General features: G+C 32.3%; 1 protein-coding gene across 1 annotated transcript in view; it reads right to left on the bottom strand.

Annotated features, from left to right (window-relative positions):
- Positions 1-15,243, bottom strand: part of LOC100253675 (serine/threonine-protein phosphatase BSL3) — a 32,965-nt gene extending 17,722 nt beyond the window's left edge. The window contains exons 1-7 of the mRNA XM_002264578.5: positions 14,133-15,243; positions 13,059-13,119; positions 12,842-12,920; positions 12,643-12,722; positions 12,459-12,553; positions 12,242-12,341; positions 1,702-1,771 (exon numbers count right to left, since the gene is read on the bottom strand). Of these exons, the coding sequence (XP_002264614.1) occupies positions 1,702-1,771; positions 12,242-12,341; positions 12,459-12,553; positions 12,643-12,722; positions 12,842-12,920; positions 13,059-13,119; positions 14,133-14,559 (912 nt within the window). The 5' untranslated portion in view covers positions 14,560-15,243. The remainder of the gene's footprint in view (positions 1-1,701; positions 1,772-12,241; positions 12,342-12,458; positions 12,554-12,642; positions 12,723-12,841; positions 12,921-13,058; positions 13,120-14,132) is intronic.
- Positions 15,244-24,535: the final 9,292 nt, after the last annotated feature.

The following is a 24,535-nucleotide window of genomic DNA, read 5'->3' as shown; positions in this document are numbered from 1 at the left end:
TTTCCAACCCTTGGATTAAGGATTTCATTCCCTTTTAAAATCAAATTTCTCCCATTTCTGGGAGGAGAGACTGCAGCAGTCGCAGAGAGTTTTTCATTCCCTTTCCCTATTTGAGCATGTTTGCTATCTAAGAAAAATCCATCCTAGTTTTCCAAGAAAATTTTTTTAAAATGAATTTTCTGAAAATGAACTTAGGTTAATTTCTGAAACATTCATATCCCATTCTCTTGGTTTGTGCAACAACCAATTTTCTTCTTATGTGAATTCAAGAAGAGACTGAGATTGAGCTTGGTACGGACTCCAAGTGTGCTCTGAAAGATGAAGGAGAGAAGCTGAAAGTGAAGGTACTAGTCAAGTGGTCTAGGAAGGATTGGTTGGCTTGAACTAGGTAAAACCTTGTACTCAATTTTTATTCTTCATAGTGGAGTTTTTCGATCAGTAGTAGGCCCGTGGATTTTGATCTCTTCGGAGATTTTCCACGTAAATTTATGGTGTCACATTGTCTCTTTCGTTTCTTAGCACCAGTTTTCAGTTTCAATAATTTATTAGAATTTTGATCGTCTACTATTTGATTGAATGATGAAGAGAAATGGCTATGAATCATCCTTGAAGCTGTTTCTAATTGTTGATCATTGACATTTCAAGGTATATTGATCTTGATTTTATTTGAATTTAGTTTAAGTTGATTTGAGTTTGGGAGTGTTCGATCATGTACATGTGAATTGCATTTTAATATTGTTGGGGAGTGTTGTTGCATTCATATATGCATGTGATTTATAATTTGTGTTTTTAAGAATGTGAAGAGAAGAAAAATATTCAAAAAGTTTCAAGGTTTTCTAATTTGAGTTGAGAATTTTATTTTTTTTTTAATTGGTCAAAACACCTACCCACCCACCCCCCCCCCCCCGCCCTTTCTCTCCCTCTAGGTGTATTCCACTATTGAGATTCACCTTTTCACCCGGCAACACCACCCACAAACTGTACAGAATTAGAACCATGGAGGTTTAATGGATGGCTTCACCAAATTTTATCCCTACAAATTAGGGATTTTCCTTTTCTTGAGCTTCTCCTTAGCTAATCAAGTAGCAAATCTCATAGTCAAACATAGAGCAAAGTTTTTGGTGTCTTCTATAGAATACCTTTCACTTATTCTTGGCAGTTCTTTTTTTATAAGCATCTGATATAAATAAATACATGAATAAAAATATACAAAAAGAACTACAAAGGATATTCTTAGAAATTATTTGAGTTGCTTTTGTAATCTATCTCAATTATAACGATTGCTTTGGTTGTTGGGAGGTTTTCTAGGTTTTTAATTGTATTGTACATAGTGGAAGGATGTATTATCTTTTTTGCTTCTTTTTTATTAATAGAAATGAATAGTTGTTTCGATATATATATATATATAGGTTTTCTTGGTTTTTAATTGGATTGTACATAGCGGAAGGATGTATCATATATATATATATATATACATTTTAATATTTAAACAAAAGAAAAAGGAAAATGAAGAAGAAAGAAAGAAATATCCCATAAAAAAGCAAACAAAACCATACATTAAGGACAATTAATCAGTTTCCTAAAAGAGAGTATATCAATTATAAATGATAACGAAGCACCCCAATCACATTATTAAATATGAAGTCAAGGATCCACTAAAACCAAACATTATGAAAACCTCACAATGCCTTTCTAACTCACCACACTGTTTGCATCCCTCCCTCCACAAAGCAAAAGAAGGCCATCAGAGCGTGCACTTGCAGTTGCATACCTACTCAAATTTGCAGGACCAAGTCAGAGCTTGTCAACATCTTTAATTAATAACATGTAAGTGGAATCTAGCCAAGCTTAGTAAAAGGGAAAAACATTTTCAACATATTCATACACTGCTCTGAAAACATGAAAAATGATGCATTGTTCTATTCTTACATGGTTAAAAGAACTAGTAAAAACAGTGCTAACATATTTTATTTAGTGTAAAAAAATGTTTCTGCTTTATAATCAGGAAGGGCTATATCAATGTCAAAAAGTTATGTGCTGAGTAGCATAAACCCATGATGCTTACTAATAGGCTAACCAACAGAAATAAAACTCACATACAACATGGGATTTGACTAATTTTATTATGTAAACCCACCAAGAAGACAAAAAATATATAACAGAGTACACTGTCAGGCAGTAATAGCAGTGTTCAACTATCAGCTGAAGTTGTATCAATTATCAAATTGAGTCAGTCCCAGTAGCATGTGACACTAGCTCAACACTATCAATGAGCATTTTCCTTTTTTCTCTTTACTCAATTCCATCCATCCAATATTAATCCCCAGTTATCAACCTCCAATAATCCTATTTCTCAACTGCTCTTTGCTGCTATACTTCAAATGTGAGAAGAGCTAACAGCACCAAGATGCAGAAAACAATCTTTTTTTTATAGACAAAAGCTTGTATTAAGAAGCGCCAAAAAAAGGGGGTGCACCCAACATATACAGGCAGAATACACAAAAATAAATAAATAAATAAATAAATAAACCAAACACCAGAAAAGAAAGAAGGAACCTAGGAAAGAGCAAGACTAGCCACAATATAGATACTCTAAAAAATTCAAACGAGAGGAGATCTCCAAATCCAGCAACTGTTTGGACCACTCCACAAGGGATCTGAAAAAGAGAACCTTTAGCCTTTGGTTCGACAATTCTTCGTTTTCGAAGATCCTTCGGTTGCGCTCTCCCTGAATACACCAAAATAAGCAAATCAGAGCCAGCTGCCAAACTGCTCTTTTCTTCATCCCTGGTCCCTTGAATTTCCATTATAGGATAAGATTTCTCACTAAAGCCGAGAACACCCAAACCAAACCAACAGTTGTTAACAACAATATCCAAAGTTGTCTTTATCCTATCACAATGAATCAAAATATGATTAGCTGACTCCTCACTATCTTTACAAAGACTACATCTATTAACCAAGGGTCATCCTTTCTTCATCAACATATATACAGTTAATGTCTACCCCCACACTGCTTCCCAAGCAAAAAAAGGAGTTTTGAGAGGAGCGCCTGATCCCCAAACCTCTTTAGCTGGAAATAAAAGATTGTTCTCAGTCCTTAGAGAAATACAATAAGACTTGACATTATACTTTCCCTTCCCATCATTTTTCCAAATTAAAGTATCCTCCCCTTCTTGCACTTTTGAAGGAGAGATGTGTTCCAAAAACCAAGACACTTCCTTTAGCTCCCAATCTTGGAAGGGTCTTCTAAAAGAAACCTCCCAACATCCACCTCCACCCCCTCCCCTTCCCCATAAATCCGCCACTATTGCATTCTTGTGGGAAGAAAGCCTAAAAAGTGTTGGGTAAACATCCTTCAACTTAATCTCCCCAACCCAACTACCCCACCAAAATCTTGTGCATCTACCGTTTCCAATGCAGATGCTGGTTCTAAGAGTGAACTTTTCCCAGCCTTTTCTAATGTCTTTCTAAAGACTTAGCCCGTAAGAATCCCTCACCTCTCTAGTGGTCCAACCTCCCTCCACCTCCCCAAATTTTCCAAAAATGACTTTTCTCCAAAGACTTTCCCTTTCAAGGGAGAATTTCCATAACCATTTGCCTAACAAGACTTGATTAAGACCCTCCAAGTGCCTTAGCCCCAATCCTCCATGCTTCTTATCCTTACAAACCTCCGCCCAATTTGCCAAGTGAAACTTCCTCCTCTCTTCCGTATCCCCCCACAAAAAGTTCCTTTGAATTCTCTCTAATCTAGTTCTCACATTCTTAGGGATTACAAAGAGTGACATAAATTAGATCAGGAGGCTTGAGAGAGTACTTTTAATAAGGACGGGTCTTCCTCCTTTGGATAGGTACTGTTTTTTCCATGCAGCCAATTTCCTTTTGAATCTCTCATCTATTACATCCAAAACACCAATTGATCTATGTGGGGCTCCAAAGGGTAAACCTTGATAAGAAGTAGGAAATCTCCCACTTTGCATCCAAACAGGACAGCAGCTCTGTCCACATCCTCCTTGTCCCCTACTAGAATGATTTCACTTTTTTGCAAATTTATCTCAAGTCTTGAAACCAACTCAAAACAAGTGACAATCCACTTCCAATATTGCAGTTGATCCTCATCATCCTCGCAAAAGAGGAGAGTACCATCTGCGAATAATAAATGAGAAACTTGAACCCCTTCTCCCCCTCTACCTTCTATCTTAACACCCCTAATAAAACCTCCCTCCTCAGCCTTAGCAATTAATATGTTGAAAGCTTCCATAATCAAAACAAACAAGTCAAGTGAGAGTGGATCCCCTTACCTCAGCCCCCTATGTGTCGAGAAAAAATTTGTGGGAGTGGCATTAACTAAAATAGACATACTTACTGTAGAAATGCAACAGAGGATCTATTGTCTCCATTTGGAGCCAAAACCCATCTTCTCTAAAACTGAGAGAAGAAATTTCCGGTTTACATTGTCATAAGTTTTTTCTATATCCAGCTTGCAGACCAGCCCCACATTACACCTTCATTTCCACGAGTCAATCGCCTCATTTGCTACCAAGGCTGCATTCCAAAACTGTCTATCCCCCATAAATGCATTCTAGCTGTTCAACACCACTTTGTCAATCACCCTCTTCAGTCTATTAGCTAGGACTTTTGTAAGAATTTTGTAGAGACTCCCCACAAGACTAATTAGCCTGAAATCATGCATGTCCCCTGCCCCTCCCTTCTTCGGTATGAGGACTAAAAAGGTTGAGTTCAGGCTGCTAACTACAGCATTCTCCAAATGGAATTCCTCTAATACCTCCCTCACTTCCCCACCTACTATAGGCCATCAAAACTTCCAGAAAGCCAACGAGAACCCATTCGGCCCTGCCGCCTTATCACCCCCCAATTTTGACAATGCTTTGGTCACCTCCTCTAAAAATGGACCCTCCAATCCCTCATTATCTATGGCGTCAATTCTCATAAATAACTCTGAAGCCACATCAGGTCTTCCTGCTTGGGGTTCTTCAAACATAGCTTTGAAGTAGGAGCCAATGCCCTCTTTAAGCTCCTCTTTTTCAAGCGAATCCCCCTAACAGCAAGGCTGCTAATAAAATTTCCTCTTTTCCTTTCATTAGCCATGCGATGAAAAAACCTGGTGTTATTATCCCCTTCTTTCTGCCAAAGGGCCCTTGATTTTTGCCTCCAAAAGGTCTTTATAGGATGGCTAAATGACTATACACATCTTTTGCTGACCTTTGACTTCTCCTATCCTCATCAGAGAGGAGTCTAAACCTTTCTACATTATCCCAGTAGTTTATCGACTCTAAAGCAGCATCCTTCCTAGCTGAAACATTTCCAAGCACCTCTTTATTCCACTTCTTTAGGTCACTTTGCAAAGCTTATAATTTCTTGGCAAGCACAAAGCTAGGAATACCCCTAAAATTATAAGTCCGTCACCATTCTTTAATTCTATCCGCAAAGCCTTCAACCCTTAGCCACATGTTTTCAAATCTAAATGACCTTTTGCCTTTTCTCACTCCTCCACAATCTAAGAAAATGGGGAAGTAATCAGAGACTGGTCTCGACAGCAAATGTTGTATCGCCCCAGAAACAAGATCCTCCCAATCACCAAAGAATAATGAACGGTCCAACCAAGCCTTGAGCAAGCCACCCTACCCTCCACTCCAAGTGTAACCACCTCCCCCCAAAGGCAGGTCTACAAGTTCAAACTCATCAATAAAGCCAAAGAATTCTCTCATAGTAGATGTCATTTGCCTATAGTTACTCTTTTCGACTGAAAACCACACTACTTTAAAATCACCTGCTAAGCACCAAGGCTCATCCCAAAGCCCCCTTACAGCTGCTAACTCCTCCCACATCTCCCTTCTCTCCTTTCCTTTTAAAGGTCCATATAATAGGTAAATAAGGATTGTTCAACACAGTTCACTAGAAGCTCTATCAACTTGTTTTTTTTTTTAATAGGTAAATAAGGATTGTATTAAAAAAAAAAAAAAGAGGTATACACGATGTATACTCTATCAACTTGTTATACAACATAACTAGAGTCAAAAACAAATGGAATGGCATTAAATTGGGGATTCATTTAGGGTTGATTTTCAAATAATTGAAACATATTTCATTGATCTCTACGGAACAAATGTAAAAGCAATAAATCAAAAACAGAGTAAGTACAATCTAAGCAATAACATATTTGGTAACACAGTGATTTGCCCTTTTTATTTTTTTTTAACATAAATAAATACAGTGATTCGCCCATTGAAAGATGTCTTTCATGACTTGTTCAAGATTGCTTCTCATATAAATTCTAGGGTTGATGTATGAGATGAGGGAGATAGGATGAATCACTAGAACCATTAGGAGCTTTCATGAATGGGAGTTCAAGATGGTTGCATTGTTCCTTCAGCAAATTCAAAAGATGGGGATTAGCAGGGGACTCTCTGGAAAGGTTGGTATGAAGATGTGCAAAGAACAAACTTTTCTTTGCTAAATTCATACCTCCAACTGGTCCAGTTGTGTCTCCAGACTTATCCAGCTCAAGACCTCCACTGAGGGTTGATTTTTGTTTGGAGATGGTCTAGGAAAAGATTTTGAGTCTCTGAAAAGAAATAAGCTGATGAGAAGAGGTTGATCCTAGGTTAATCAGTGTACCTTGTGCATGTAAGGAGGGATCAATGAACAATATTCTCATCCACTGCAGAAAGGGCTTGTAATTTCTGGTATCTCCTGTTTTTGTTTTTTCAGACTGTTTTGCCAGCTAGCTAAAGACTTGTTTAGCTGGTCAGTTTTATGGCATCAGGACACTTAAAGGTCTAGAAAATGGTTTCTTTATGTTTATTTTGGTGCTTGTGGAGGGAGCATAAAGGAGGATTTATGAAGATCTTGACTGTTCGGATCAGGCCTTAAAAACGTATCTTCTTAAAGTTTTGTTTGAACTGACTAGGGACTGTTTAGGTATAATTAAGCTTTCTCAATTGCTTACAGGAGAGTCATGTGGGTGATGTCAGTGTTATCCCCACAGTATGCAGTTGTGCAAAGCAAATGTGCATTTGGCATGGTTGTCCATCCTTAAATCATATCCTATATCATTTTCCTATTTCCACACATTGTGTATCATTAATTTCCTTTTTCCACATATTGTGAAATACATAGAAAAAAATATACACATTACCTATCAAAAAAAAATAGAAAAAATTATGCACACAAGCATGAAATACATATACTGCAAGAACATAGAACACCAAAAGCCCTTTTTTACAATTTCATGAAAGATAGATACAAAGGGTAATCATATACCCAATTTTAATATGATATATTATACATATATACAAAATAAATACTAGAACTTTAATGAAATCGATGTAACAAAATGTCATTTTTTTTTATAGAAAACAAAATACATTATAATGCATAGATTCATAATAAAATCCACATAATTACTACACTAATAACCACTATTATTCCAAAAGTTCCATATTCAGACAAGTTGCCAACCAATGTACAGAAAAGAAATTATGAGCATGTACAAATACATGATTGTGGCATGGTCAGTGTTTTAACCATCTAAGTTGACCACACAGCCCCTACACACAAAATAGAAAAAACTTGGAAAAGAAAGCACTTTTAACTTTTTAAAATGAAAAAAAAAATAAAAATAAAAAATAGAACACACAAAATGATGCTATATTAGAAATACCACAAGAAATTTTTTTAATCATGGGGGCAATAAAAAAAATAAAAAAATAAAAAAATAAAAAAAGAATCAAATAAAAACCTTTTAAAATTATAATGATTTTTAAGAGCTAAAAGCTAAAATAAAAGTTCAAATTTAATTTCAATTTTTTAAAAAAAACTATTTACAGGTAATCAAATATGCACATACATTGTATATGACATATATTGTATTGTGTATTGCCTATCATAAGATATGCTTAAGATGTGAAATTTATTTGCAATACATTACATTTTATATGAAAGAAGTATTATTATTGTTGCATGTAATGTATTGCATAGCCTCCATTTTTTTATAATGTTTACCAGTTCTTCATCAAGCTTTCACTTTTTTTTGAAAGATAATAGCTAAAAGACTAAAGAGGCCCAGGGTTGTCCACCATCAATATCTCACCCATGACTAGTGACCCCACAAAATGAGATGCTGCCTTCATTTTTTATTTTATAGGAAAACAAAAATGCTACTTTTGAAGGAACTGACCTCTCCTCCTATAAAAAGAAGTGGGTTTTCCAAGACTTCCAAAGTAGCTTCACCAGAAAGAAGCCATCCATTTCAAACAAGATCGTATTACACAAATTACCTATGATTATCCAACACTCCCTTCAGACATCGTTGCCCACACTCACCCAGCATTATGCAGCCAAACCACTATAGTTTCCATAAAGTCTACCTCCAAATTCCAGAAGCTTAGCAACGGAAACAACACATCCTCTGATTAACTAACATTCGCCATGCATTCTCAGCTATGGTGTTGTATGGAGATCCTGAGAACCAGCAAACCATGAGTATAGAGGCAGCATACATCATCCACAATTTCATCCTCACTTATTCCTATCTCAGACTTGAATCCTTAGAAGAAAGAAGCACCGACATTAGATATCGCTTTCCTAGAATTGCATCATCTCTATGGGTTGTAGATGGGATTGGATAGGAACATTAATCTGGGGTTTCAGTTCTAATCTCTTGATTCATGCAGCTTGAGTCTCACATAAGCCATACCCACAACCTAACTTAAAATGTCAGGGCTAAAATCTAAACTGAAGCCAAAAATTGACATCTAATGTAAAAAATAAAATAAAAATCAATCATAAATAAATTACTTACACCCATGATATGAATTAAATGTCAGGCTTAAATCTAAAATGAAATCAAAATTGACATCTAACATTATTCAAAACTTCTGGAGCTAATAATGTATAGGACAAAAACTCCAATTCCCATGAAACTGAAGGTAACTGAAAAACAGCAATCAATGAGAAGAAATGTGCGTGAAAGAGAAAAATCAAGTGAAACTGACACATAGATTAAGGGGAAGAAATTGAAAGATAAAAGAAAAATAAGGAGAAAACGATTTCAATTTTGCATGTTTGATGATACAGCAATAAGCTATCTGTTATTCTTATCCAAGGACGAGCACAAAAACTCAAAGCTAAAGCTGTTCTACCAGTAACAATTGATCAGTGATAAAAATGACTTGACTTGTTATCATCCAAAACCAATCACTATTTCAACAGTATTGTATTTTCAGGTCCTTGGTCAAGGCGTGATTATGCTAACACATATCTATCAATGGTAATGAGGCAGGGTTTCCAAGTAAACTGCCCAGTGATGCATAAATTTGACAGGGGCAGGTTTGGTTGAAAATTGGATAACCCAACTCAGGTTTGGGTCAAGTATGGCATTTGAGTTTCCCACCTGGCCCACCCCAACTATAGTTGTATTTTACTATCTTATCCTTGAAGATGCTATTAATTACAAGGATGACTATACATATCCACCTTCATAACACTAACCCTCATTCCATTCTTCCCTTCTACAGTAACTGCCTCATTTTCTCATATCTCCCTGCTCAAACATTTTTAGCCCCCTTTCTTGTTGGTGCCTTTCTCATCTTGAGCCATTGGTGACTTCACACTTCACATTTTTATTTTTATTTTTTTCATTTTTTTTTTTTTATGAATGTCTCAAACACATGGGGGATGATGGAATTTTTTTTTTTTCCCAAACAGATTTCATTTGATCAAGGATTTGGTTAGGGTCGACTAGATTTACACTAAGATAAAGCTCAGATTTTTTATAATATCGTGTCTGCTTTTGATATTAGTTTGGTTAGAGCACTTGTTTAATTACATCAACTCATTAAAAATTAAAATTTTAATTTTTTTATATTATTTTTTCATTTAAGTTTTTACATCAACTCATTAAAAATTAAAATTTTAAATTTTTTATATTATTTTTCATTTAACTTTTTTTGGCAGATTTTCACCGCAGCATTGAATTTAGTAAGATTTTTTTTAATGTTGGATTTTTTGGATATTGTGTGTTGCAAGTTTTATTTGTGGGTCGATTAAATTGGCATGTCCGGTTTTTCTTCCCATTTGATTTTCTTCCCAAATAAACAGATGTGACAGAGTATTATTTCCTTGAGTTAACCAATGTCCGGACCTGCCCCATCCCAATTCAAGGATAATTGCCTCATCAAGTTGCCAGTGATAAGGTACATGATTTTTCTTTCGGGCTAGGTTGGGGGAGACACAAGTGCACAACTCATTCTAAACCCACCCTGTTGACATCCCCATGACGTCATTCCACTGGATGTGGCTCTAATTACTTTCAATAACAAAAAGAACTAGCCATTTCCCATAATGTAGGTTTTCTATTTTGAAATTCCATCAACATTTATGACAAAATTTCATCACTTTATGAGGTTGACTAGTGGGAATGAAATTTTCCAATTCCTTCAACATTTAAAAAACTACATAAGTTTTAAATCCCTCTATGGTTGTTAAAATCAATATCCCACTATTGAAAGTAACTTATCTGAGCAACATTTCTTAAATGTGAATGGGAGGAATTGAGATAGTGAGCAACCACACTATTTAATGAGTTGCATGCTCAGTCTTGACTGTCAGTGGATTATAGTAATTTCAACAGTCTTAACAGAAAATGATTTTCAAGTTGCATCTCAGATACACACTTCCAATTCCTAAAATATCCCACAACTTTTTACTAAAAAAACATGTAAATTGTTTGAATGATCAATATGCTAGTATTATGTATGTAAACATGGCCAACATGTTCAGTAAAGCATCCTCCTGAAAGTTGTACTATTCCACTCCAAAAAACAAGATTTGCTGAAAACACAAACGACATTTTACAGGAGAAAAAATCTTTCCAAATAACAGAAAACATACAGGCAAAATTTGGCTACTTCATGAGAAGTGTATCCTAAGTCAAGACAAAAGGACACTCAACTAGGGTGCTGTGTTTGTTTCTTTATGTGAAATCCCAATAGGTCTGTGTCTAAACCCTGAATAGAAATCAACACAAAAGTGTCTTTCAAACTTCATATTTCATATAAAAGTTTTGAGGTGGTGTGTTTGTTTCTTTATGTGAAATCTAAATAAGTCTGAATTTGTCTAAACTCTGAATAGAAATCAACACAAGTGTCTTTCAAACTTCATATTTCATAAAAAAGTTAAAAACTTTTTACCTTTTGCATTCAGACAAAATATCAAAAAAAAAAAAAAAAGGAAAGCCAAATGGTATACAAATCAGACAAAAAAACCAACAAAACCTAATTGAAAGTTTTGCAACCAAAAAATATAGTTTTAAAAGGTGCAAAAGTATCTCAAGGCTTAAGCACAAGGAGCAACACAAGGCACATGCCTAAGCATCACGAAACGTAACCTAGGATGCATATAAATTTTAAAAATTATGATCCAAAGTCCAATTCAAGAAACAAAAAGTTTAAGAATCTAAATATTTAAAAGAAGTATTCAACAAAAGAATAATTAAATTATATGAATTTTAATATACAGTTAAAAATTTCAAGAATAAAAGTGTTAAAAAAGGAAAAATAAAGTAGACAAGGTGTGCCTCTCTAACAAGGTGCATGTCTTGGCAAGCAAAGCACTACAACCAGGGAGTGGTTGAGCCTTGGGCATAGGAGAACTTTAAGTGTGCCTTTAAAAACTATGATGAAAAATTACACCACAATGCAAATTTTAGCAAAGACTTTTTGGGAAACACCTACATATCTGATAGTCTTTCCCAATGAATGAAATTAGGTAGAACCAACAAAGAAAATCAACTGTCCTAGAGCCACACTAGTAGAACTAGGGAAGCATGACATAGTATGAATTTTATTTTGAATTCTAAAACATAATATGTCTAGGAAAATATGGATTACCACCATCCAGGCCTTAAAAGCTCTGTTGTATCACCAACAAACCTCCACATGTCAATCTTGTTAATCACCATCAAAACTGCAAGCAGTCTACATACCACCAGGCAAGTGGAAATTGTGTTGGTGCCAGGCAAAATTAAAGTGCCAACACAATGCCCACATGTATCATGCTTGGTAGACAAGTCCAAAAACATACCGTTCATGAATGCTTTTAGCAATTAAATTCATGTAACACAAAACAAGTATTTATTGTGAGCTAAAAAGTTAAAATTATATAATTCATTAAAAATGATGAAAATTAAAGATTTGATGATGAGAGGCGGAAAAGTTACATGCACGGAGGTGGACCCTCCCCTTCTGGTTCCAACTTCCGCCATTCATAAGGCTTTGCGGCTGTATCGAGAGCCCAAACATCGGCCAAAGGCCTCTTCCCTATAAATCATGGTACAAAGTATTTTAATTTTACATTTGACAAAAACCTCAAAGTGCAAATTTTCTTCAACACACACAAGATAAAAGAATGAAATGCTATAACAGGAAGCAACCCACCATCATTTCCACCAATTGCCATAAGATATCTTTGCCCCACCAAAGCCATGACATGTCCATAACGAGGGCCCGGCCCAGGGCCTTGAACCACAACCCTACAGAAAAATTAGCATTCTGGTTTTAATGAACAACTAACACAACAAATTATCAAAGAAATGTGAAGCACATCCTTCAGGAGTCTAACCTGTGCCATCGAGGCCGCTGCTGTGTGAGGTCAAGAACATGAAGATCTTCAGCAGATAAACCAGCTGGACCAATCCCACCCTTTGTTGAATTAAAGGTCTCCAGTCAGTAGTTAATAATTAATCCAAATGAAGATAAAAAGGAATATTCCATAAAATAGCAATAATATGAATTTATCAGGCATTGATGAGTATGACAACCTGAATAACTACCATAGTTCCCACAGCAGTTGCCACATGTGCTGCCCTAGGAGTGGGCGGTTCTCCAAAGGGAGTGATCCTGAAAAAAATTTCATTAAAAGCATTGAAGCCAGTACAAACATTCCAGGGTAGAGCATAGCAATCAATATACGTGAAGACCTAGAATTAAACATAGCTATGAGCATCAAATATAAGTGATCGTAAGTTTCAGGCTTACCTAGACCACTTATTTGTTATCACATCATAACAGTGCACATCGGCTGTGGCACCTGCTAATCCTGCAAACAAAGTACAACTTTAACTGTCATAAGTGCCTCAACATGAAACATGAAACATCATCATTGTGAAATTCCACACAGAACTCCTCTACTTATAAACTTTAACATCAAATATCCTTTCTATGCTATCTACTAAATACATCTGGACTAGCTGGAAAATGATGACACACAAGCAAATTTCCATAGAATGGGATATGCTCCCACCAAGAGCAGCTCATTCAACAAAATGGGGATCCTTGCACAAATAAAAACAGCATAAGAAACAAAACTATGCCACTCGAATTATTTGACTCAAAAAGAATTAGTATACTTTGCACCCTAAATGTAACCATATGCCATTAGAATCAATTGAGTTTAAAACAATTAGAAAACTGGGGTTGCTTGCATTACCATAAACAAGAATAAAACAGCCACAATATGCAGATTGTGAAAATCATTGGATTCAACAGAAAAGGGGCCATATGCCAATTGAATTACTTGGAGTTAAAAACAATTACAAAACTAAGGTTCTCACACCTTAATAAGAATAGAATGATCAAAATGAGTCTTTTATTCATCATTAGGACTAACTAAAGAACCAGAATACTTTGAATGAATCACGGGAACTCCAATTAAACAAGGGTTCCCGTGTTTATTGTTTTAAAAGAAAAGTAACAAAATCAGGGCTCTTGGCTATGAAAACAACCGAAGTATGCCACTCCAATCAGTCTGGCTTCAACAAATCTATAGCCGTTACATATAGAAGTTATGAAAATAATTAAAAAATATTTAAGGTATTCCGTACTAACATTAGCTAAAAAAACAAAATATGCAGCTTGTCTATGACAAACCTAGCTTTCCTATGCTTCTTGAGTTACCTAAATTTCAAAACAACTTAAAGATTAGGGTTTTCCGTACTAAAGAACAATTACCATATGCAGTATGAATTACTTAACCTTCAACAAATCTAGGGTCCTTGCACCTGTAAAAAAAACTAATGAAACCAATAAACAAGGACCAAACAAGAGACATACGGATGCCAGCGCTTCCCGCAGATGAAGGCGTCCCAGAAGCCGCGGAATTGCCCTCAAGAGCCGTGGCACCACCAAACAAAATCAACCTCGGCCCAATGTAGCCCGGCGTCCCTTCTTCTCCTACCGCCGCAACCGCCGTCAAAGTGTGGCCGCACCTTGGCCCCGGGCCGTCCTCTTTCTTCTCTATCACCGCGTTCACGACCGAGTACGTCGGAGCGTGCCTCGGCCCAGCCACAGGACTCTGCTGCACCTGAGCCTGCTGCTGCTGCTGCTGTTGCTGCTGCGCCGGAGGTTGGGCCGGAGCCGACTGCTCCGCAGCGCCTAGCTGCTGCTCCCGCTCCATCGAAGCCGAGATCGAAGGAGCGCCGTGGTTCGGCGTCGACGGATCCTGATCGGTCTCCGGCACCATTGAAGAATCTACATCCATAGCTTCAAACCCTCGATTCCAACACTGACTTCAAGATCGGAGCTGCAATTCTCAGTGATTCGCATTCCTGATCAACATATTCGACCAATTCAAACCCTAGCCTCGATCCTTGATTCAATTCCTAGGCCCCTATCAAAAATTTTCCCGAGAAAATTCGGAAACAAAATTTTCCCGAGAAAATCTCAAACGTTCTCTTTGGGAGAAAATCTCAAAGCCCCCTCTCAACTCCAACACAACACAACACCAATCTCTCTCTTTCTCTCTCTACCAATTCCAAATTTTTACTCTCTCTCTCTAGAAATGGGCCGATATTTGGTGACTGGAGATATCCGGTTGGTGTGTACGGACCGCATCGACAATGAGAGGGTTAGACGGCGGACACCGGAGATTGTTGACCGGATGAGCCGGTTACGGGTTTTAACTATTTAACGATCTCCATTTCCTATATATAAGGAGTTTTACCAATGCATGTAACGCGGAGGGGATGCGCTTGCAGAGGGTAATGCGCGTGGAGAGGACGCTCCAGTGGGAGGTGACAACGCGTCAAGATGGGTAGAGAATGGAAGCCAATCTAGGTGGGTGAGCGTGGGGAAGGCGATCGTCAGGCCTGACAAATACATATGGGGTGAGAGCTGGCTTGGATGGATATTAATATTCTTCTGAGTGTTAATTATAATCATTAAATAATTAAAATTTGAGAGGCAAAAAGAAAATTAAATGTCTTTCAATGCAGTTGGAAGACATGCATTTTTATGTAGACAGGTCAGTAACAGGTCATCCTATTAATCTGAGGTGGAATTTTTAGGCATGCCACGTCATTCACGTGCCCTATTATAATATATCTTTTTTGTCTCCTTAAATTGAAATGGGAAGGAAAGTAAATGCTACAAACAAGCATTCTCACCTTACCTCAAGTTTTTATTTTTCAACGTCGCCGTTCCGAAATGTAGACCCAAATTAAAGATAATTAATACGAATTAGAAAAGGTATATATTTAATATGACTTAGGTAGTGTTTGTTTTTTTGGCTTTTTATTGAAAGTAATTTATTTTTAGAATTTAGGTTGTTTATTTTTTTACTTTTTCATGACTTTTTATAAATTTTTTATTAAGTAAAAATAGTCAAAATATATAACTTTTTCTAAATAGAAAAAATAAGATATTGGTTTTTCTTTACTTTAAAATACTTAATAGAAATAAAATATTATAAAAACTAACAACCTAATATTTAACACTATTAAGCATTAAGACTCTATTTAAAATTAAGTAAAAAAACAAATACTACCTTTGATCCAAAATCAATCCCTCTTTCAATTATGATTAGGGTAAAATTATAAACATCACTCTCCTCCGTATCTTAATTTTAGTCCATAAACTTAATATTTTAGGTTACGTTTAATTGATCGAATATAATATAAAATAAAATATAGTATATCCTATTATATGTTTGGTTAGTGATGGGATCAAATAAGTTATATTATTACTTATCATATCCTATGTTTAACCAAATATGGGATAAGATAAATGGTGGAATATATTATCCATTTTTCATTTCTTATGAGATATGTTAGTCTTATAATAAGATATGGGATATACATATTTCATACATTAAAAAAAAAATTATCAATTTTTTTATTTTTAATATATTCATTTTATAAAATAAATTTATTTATTATAAATTAATTTTTTGATTAAAAAATAAAAACTAAAAAAAATTATATATATATATTATTTTTATATATTAAAAAACATAAAATAAAAAAATTATTTATAAAGTGTAAATATCTTAATCATAAATATTATTAAACATAAATAAATTTTTTTTAAATAAAAAATATTTGAATGTAATAAAATTTTCATTTTAAACGTTAAAAAATAATAAATATATTTTATTTTATTTTTTATTTATTTTACAAACTGAATATAAATATAATATAATATAGCATATCACATGGATATCTTATTTTAAAATATTATATTCATGGAATATGTATATCCATGAATATCATATTTTATTATAAATCACCTAATATATGCATATCATATCCAATATGATATGATATTGTAAGATATAATATACAAATCATATCCTATATTATCCAACTAACCAAACGTAGCCTTAAAGAATATTAACCTTGAGGTATGCCCTCCATATCTATAAAAGAATTTTCCTCCCAAGAAAAACAACATTTCAATATTATAGTATAAAATAAAATTTATGACTATTTGTCACTTAGGATTTTTCATTATTTAAAAAAATAATAATAGTTGAAAGCATAATAAATATTATGAGCACAAATTCTAGATTATAGTGGGAATCTCCATTTTTTGCAGACTCGATGGTGAGATTAGGGCTTTATAAGGTTATGTTTTGTTCGTAAAAAGCATAAAAAAAATGTTAAGGTAAAATAATTTTTTTATATTATAATATGAAAAATATAAAAAAAGATCAAATATAATTAAAATTAGTTAAATACTTATATATTTTCAAATTATTTAGATAGACTATGTGGTTCATAGAAAATTTAAATGGAAAATATGAAGGGAAAAATAAATAAGAAAATTATAAATAAAAAAGTGAAGGATAATAAAAAAAATAAATTTAAAATTAGTAAATGATTTTTATATGCTAGTTTAAATTTATTTTACTTATTTAACTGTTCTATCTAAATATTAAATAATTTTAAAATATATAAGTATCTTACAAATTTTAATTATATTTTATTTTTTCATAATTTTATAGTAAATCACAAATGAAAAAAATAATTTTCTTATCTTTTTTTTATTTCCTTATTACTTTATATCAATCAAATATAACCATGATCTTTATATTGAAGGGTTAAAATAAGTGGAATGAATTTAAAATATTATATAAAAATAATTTATTAATTTTAAATATAATTTTTATTTTCTTTCACATTGTATTTTCTTTTATTTTTTTCTTTTTGTCTTTTTCCTCTTATATTCTCCCCCACTTTTTTGGAAAATCAAACATGGCATTAAGGAAAAGTTGTTTTAGTTTTAAAGGAAAACTATAGTTTTGGAGTCGTTAATTTATTTTTAAAGGAAAATAAAACTTTATGTGAGACGAATAAGGAAAAGACAAATCTATAAATCGGAAATTGATTCAAGCGTTAACTCACTTAGCGGAAAGGTCTTAAGCACCCACGTCCCTTCCCTACTGGCCTAGCCGTATGGACTAGATTGGGAGAAATTTGTCCAAAGCAAATCCAAATCAAACTCATTAGCAAGTAAGGTCTAAAAAATCAACTTTCTTTAGCCTTACTCTCAGGTCATCCATACGTAGATCCAATCCATCAATTTATCTAGAAAATCAAACTCCATCAAGATCCTCTTTCATATTGAAATCAAATCCACCAACTTTTCACTGTTTGAATCTCATTCATGGAAATTTAAGACTATATTTAGTTTGGAAAACATTTTTATTTTTCATTTTTCTAAAAACAGTTTTTATTTTTTATTTCTTTTCTTTTCTTTTCTTGAAAAACATGAAAGTTTTAGCGGACTAAGTTACCACTAATTTGGTGAATAAAAAAAAAAAATCCTTGGATAAGTTTTCTTAAAAAAAAAAAAAAAAAAAAAACCTAATCTTCAACTATAAAAATGATGGTAACAATAATAAGAAAAATATTATTTGCATAAGAATAAAAATTGTTAAAATCAAGGAACTAAATCTGTGAATTTGAAATTCAAATTCCCTATATTTACTTATAAATAGAGGTGTTTTATTTCAAAAAAATGATAAGAAATTGAGAAATCATAAAAATTTAGAAAGGAAAATCTTAATGAGAAAATCCAGAGGCAACTTCTTATGGTAAAAGAAACGTTTCATGCTCATCAAATCTCGATAAATGGCAAAAAAACTACACATAGGTTAAAGTTGTGGTCAAAGCAAAAGAATCAGAATTAGAGGGAAAATATTATTTTGGAAAGAATATTATTTTTGAGATTTTACCTACAATATTTTAATTTTAATAAATATTTTGTTCACTTTATTTTTGTAATCAAAGAGAAAATATTATTTTGGAAAGAATATTATTTTTGAGATTTCACCTACAATATTTTTATTTTAATAAATATTTTATTCGCGTTATTTTCTTATTGTTTTGCTAATTTCGCAAGACATTTATGAAATTATGTTTGTTTAAGTGAAGTGAAAATTTGTTTTTTAATCCACATGTTGTGGTATGAGATATATTATTAAAAATGGTAATATCACTACTATGATGTGTATACTATGATATTATATTATAGTATAATATATCTAGACAACTTATAAAGATATAAAACTTTTGTCAACCTTTTTTTTCCAAAATACCTCTATCAATAACCATAATTAGGGATGATAATGGGGCGGGTTTTTTCGGGTACTCACCCGTCCCTAATGGGACAGGGTTAAATTTTAATAAACGGGTTTGGGATTTTTTTTAGAAAACCCAGGGCAGGTTCGAGTATTGCCCCACTTCACCCCGATTATATATAAAATTAATTTTAAATTTTAATTTAATTTAAAATTTAAAATTAATTTAATTTAAAATTTTATTTTACTATTTTTAATATATAGATAATAATAAAATAAGTTATAAAAAAGTAATAATTTAATTATTTATAAAATATATTTATTTTAATGTAATTAAAAAATTTAAAAGTAATTGTTTTTAAAATTAAAAAAAAAAAAGTTAAATGGGACGATGCGGGCCGAGTATGAGAATTTATCATACCTGTCCCGCCCCGATTTGCCCCGTTTAATTTTTAAAATGGGACGGGGATGAGAATTATTTTAAATAAACGGGGTAGGGTAGGGATGGGGGCGACCCATCCCGAACCCGCCCCGTTGTCATTCCTAACCATAAGCCTTTATCTCTTATTTAATACTGTTGATTTAAAATGAGCCCACCCAAACCCAAAAGTTATTGCCCAAAAACCTAAAAACCATGCTCCCTCTATCACCCTAGAACGGAAAAAGGGATTTCATAGTTCTTAACCTATGAAGATATGTTGTTAGGTACCTCATTTTATTTTCCCACTGACGACGAATCTAAACTTGTATTTGAGGATAATTGTCCATATACTAATAAGGTATGTATGGATTCTCAAGAACAGAGGAGTCATGGTGGCTTTTGATATAACCTCTAATCACTTTTATCCAAAATATAAAGTTTAAATTATGCAGTAATTTTAATAAAGAAAAAACAAAAATAGTATTATTATAGTTTTTGTAGTACTTTGAATATCGTTCTCAACAATGGACCTATAAAAGTTGTCAAACTATGTTTAAATGATTGTTTTTTGCCGAATTTATTAAACTAAGAATGTGTAAAGCTGATATGAATAAAATTGAATTTACTAAGATAAACTTATTTAAATTGTCGAATAATTATTGATTTTTAACTCAATTGATTTAAGATTGGGAGTGACATAATCTAACTTTGGGTTTAGAGCTTTAGGTGAAACAAGAGTATTTATTTTTATTAATTTTGTAGAATTTTGTAGTAGTCAAAATGAGATCAACCTAAGTTTTATAACTCAAGATTATAGAACTTTTTTTTATTTTAGTTTCCAACTTTTAGAATTTTACTTCATTTTAAACTATCTATTAGATGAATGAAAGTGAAATATAGGTTTTAGGTCTAGAATTTTAGGCCTTTACCACTCTATGTGAATTTGTTTAAGAACAAATAACAATGAAAAAACCTCATATAAGTAAGGATAAAAAATTACAAATAGTATTAAGAAATAAGCAATTGGACTATCTCCTAATCTAAACCAATCTTAGAGAGTATCTCTATTGTTATTTATTATACCTCAATCTTTCATTTATTTCATTTTTAGTTCAATTTTACCCATTGTTTTCCTTTGACTTTAACACTAGATTTTTATGTTCCACACTTCAAAATAACTTTTTAGCATCTCATAGTGGTGATTTCCATGGACGAAAATATCGGGATATATCACTGATATATAGTATATCGGAAGAGGTGGATACGATATATAGGTAAGATATATTGTTTGACGGAAGTATCAGTAAATATCAGCGATATATCGATAATTATGGATATATCGGTGATACAAGCAAAATATCGACCTTAAATGGGAAAAAATCGCTGAAATTTCGGAGATATATTGGATATATCGGAGATATTTCAGTGAAAAATCGGTAAAAAAAATTAAATTATTATAAATAAGTTAATTTTAATTATTTTATATACTAATTAAATATAAAATCATAAATAAAATTATCAATATTTTTAAATAAAAATATTTTGTATCAAAATGTACCAATATTTTAAAATAAAAATTCGAAATATATTTAAGTAACATAATTAGTACATTTACAATAATTAATTAATAATTTTATTTTATTTTGATATTCAAGTGTAATAATAGTATATTGAGAATAAATTAACTTAGTACATTTTTAAATTAGTATAACATTAAATTTAAATTAGTACATTTTTACAATTAATTAATATATTTTCGATAGAGGTAAATAAATTAACTTAACAAAATAATATATTTAAATCACATAATTAGTATATTTGTAATAATTTAACTTTATAATGAGTCTACACTTACAGAATTCACATTTCTTATAAGCCAACACTATATAATTAAATTTAATATTGCAAATCATATCATGCATATTAATATTTCTTCAACAAAACAACTTTAAAATGTCTATTATACTTCTAATTTCACTTTTTAAGAGTTTTTTTATTACATTTTCATAAGTTTTGATGAATTTCTGGTCTATCAATATTTTGTGTCAAAATATCTGCTGATATATCTCCGATATATCCATAAAATCCAAGTACTGATATATCTCCGATATATCCGTGATTACCGATATTTTTATCCTTAGGGGATTTCTCTCACACAATTTATTAAAGAAAACTAAAGAACCATTCTTGAATCAAAGAAATTGGAAACAAAAAATTAAATTAATAAAATAAAGAAAACAAACCAAAAATCTTCAATATCGTCTTATCTCTTAAGAAAATCCAAAAACTCTTAAAACAAAAACTAAAAGTTGAGTTTGTATAGTTTTAGGCAAAAACTTAATGCATGACATGTTCCTATTAGCCGCTTATTTTCCAAATAATTACCAAAAAATGACTAAAAAATAAAATGCCATTTTCTAGTTTGTGTGGGACCTACTTAGGGTTGGTAAAGTGCTAAAGATGCAATTCCCAAGGTGGAGGAGGTGAAATCTCAAAGTAGTAGTGCGTGATTTTGAAATTGAGGTTATGTCAATGAATTCGAAATCATCATTTCAAATTTGAAATACTCTTTCAGTTTTGTCCAATTGTCTTCAAATGGCCACAACCTTTTGTTTCAATTTTGATTTGTACATTGTTTGAAGCATTGAACTCTTAACCTCAAACTTTAAATATACATATATATATATATATATATATAATTTTCCTAAAATTGACCTTGGGAAGTTCTACTACGTTCACCTTAGAGTGAAATTAAGTGCACCTGCTAGATCTTTATGTTTGTTTGACTTCCATCTTTCTCCATAAACTTCATTTATCATCTTTTATGCTATGTAGTGCTTCATTTGTATTTGTCAAAGTTTTCATCATGCGTCACAACTTTTAGAGCTCCGTTTATGCATATTTAGCTCTTTCACTACCATGATTGAAAACGAATCTTGCAACTTGCATCATTTTCACCTCTTAAACTTAGAATTTAGCTCAAGATATACATTAGACTCCTGGCTAGGGTTTTAACAACAATTTGAGTTAAATTGGGTGAGCTAAACTTTTATATTGAATAATTTATTCTTTATACGTGCCATTAAAGCATAATTTGTGGCTTTAATCATCCCCCTCAACCTAAATTTTATTAGTCCCTAGCAAATAGAGAAAATAAAAAGAATGGAACATGCACAATGGAGTTCATGCAAGCATAGTGACTTAGTCAATACCTTTTATATAAAATACTTTAAATAATCAAATTTTCTTCAAATAGAAAAGGGAATGAAAGATAATTTCTTAGTTTCCTCACATTACTCTCTTATACATAAGCATACATATATATATATATATATATATATATATATATATATTTAGCATCCCTCTTATTGTCCCTTGGACTTCTTTTTCTTTGGTTTTTCCACCTAAATCTTGTTTGTTTAAATTCAATGTCCCCTCATAATATTCTTCTTAAGATCATCTTTAAATTCAAAATTTCATCATTCTTTAGCTCAAAAACAGAAGAAAATTTAATTTCATTTTTTCTTAGTTTCGAAATCTCCTTCTATCTAGCTCAATAAGGATCCATTGACAACTTTGAAGTTTTCACCCAACGTACTAGGTATTAAGGACATTTAGATGTTACTTACTCCTTAAACATCACCATAGCTCAAGGTAAAACAAAGTCAAATTTTCCAAACATGATTTTCTCTTTTTATTTTATTTTATTTTATTATTATTATTATTTTTATCAATACCAAGTTTAGTTTATATAACAAACAAGACATTGGTGACTCGTAGCTAGTTAGTTTTGGGTGCCAAGTCTTGAAAACACTAGACCATTACTCCTTCGAATAATTGATCAAGCTTTCATTAATCTTCTTTTTTCTCTCTATTTTAACCTCTTTTTTTATTATTATTATTCAAATTTTAAATAACTATGTTTCAACGTTGTTGTCTTAAGAAAGACTCATTTTCCAATTAAGGTAATTGGTCTTAATCAGGTTACCATGAGGATACAAAATGCTTTGTGTGTGCTATAAATTCCAAGTAGAAAATAACTATCAAAGAAAAATTTGAATTATTCTAAGGTTTTAACCTAACCTTATCTACAGTCCTAAGTATAAAAAGAAAAGGTAAATGAACTAATGCTCTCATCTATTTATGTTTCTTCTCTAATTCAAAAGAAAAAATATTATACTTATAAGGATTGCATATAAAAGAATTTATAAGTTACTATAATAAAACATGAATCACATCAACTCACCAAAGTAGCATGAGAGGTACTGAAAAAATCTCAAAAAATTTTGGACACATGCCTTCCCCCCTCAACCTAAATGCCCCATTATCCTTAATGTGAAAAACAACAGGTGAAAAGAATAGGGTGGAAGTATTACCTCATGATCATTAAATCAAAATTGTAGGTTAAAGAACCAAATCCTGTGTCACCAACCATCTAGAAATCAATATCATAAAATTTCCTAGCAATGAAAATTAATAAAGTATCCTAAATAACAAAAAAAAGTGAAAGAAAACAAAGTATAGCAATTTGAATCTCAAAGATGTTAAGAGTGAAATAAACTATAAATACTTAAACATGAATAAAGGCAAAAACGAAAAAAAACAATAAAAAAAGTAACCTAACTTTACTATTGAATTAAGGAAAATAAATCATCCATTTAGAATCTCTCTATCAACAATATGGAAAGTTTCCTTCTTCGACCACACTAGCTCTCTAAGGGACTTGAGGCAACCATCTTTCACCTTAAACTTATGGCCTATTTTGGAATTGAGTAGGGTGATAAGGTAAAAAATAGGAATTCATTTTTACTTGGTTTGATCTTCCTCCTCAAATTCTCTTTACCATGGTGAAGTTTTAAATTTTCTCCACCCTTCATAGAGTTCTTCCCCTAACATTCCTAGATCATACTACCTATTCATCTTACATCTTTTACATTCATTAGGAATTTTCCTTAAGTTCCTCCCCTACGCTTTTTTAGTTGATAAAGTTAAATCAATCTTTGGTTTCATATCTTGCACGATCTGGTTAATTGGACTTTTAAATGAGAGTTTTTATTCAATGTACTTTTTCACTGTCACCTACCTCATAGTCAATTTGTTGATTACTCAAGTTAAATAAGATAAAATAAAATTTATGTAACATTGTCTTTCATTTTCATTTTCATATTAAGTTCTTTCTTAAATCAAACTCTTTTAATAAAACTAATCTAATAATTATTGTAGTTTTTAATGAAC

Source organism: Vitis vinifera, chromosome 6, assembly GCF_030704535.1.
Source record: "Vitis vinifera cultivar Pinot Noir 40024 chromosome 6, ASM3070453v1".
Taxonomy (NCBI): Eukaryota; Viridiplantae; Streptophyta; class Magnoliopsida; order Vitales; family Vitaceae; genus Vitis; species Vitis vinifera.
This window is presented reverse-complemented; position numbering and strand designations above follow the sequence as displayed.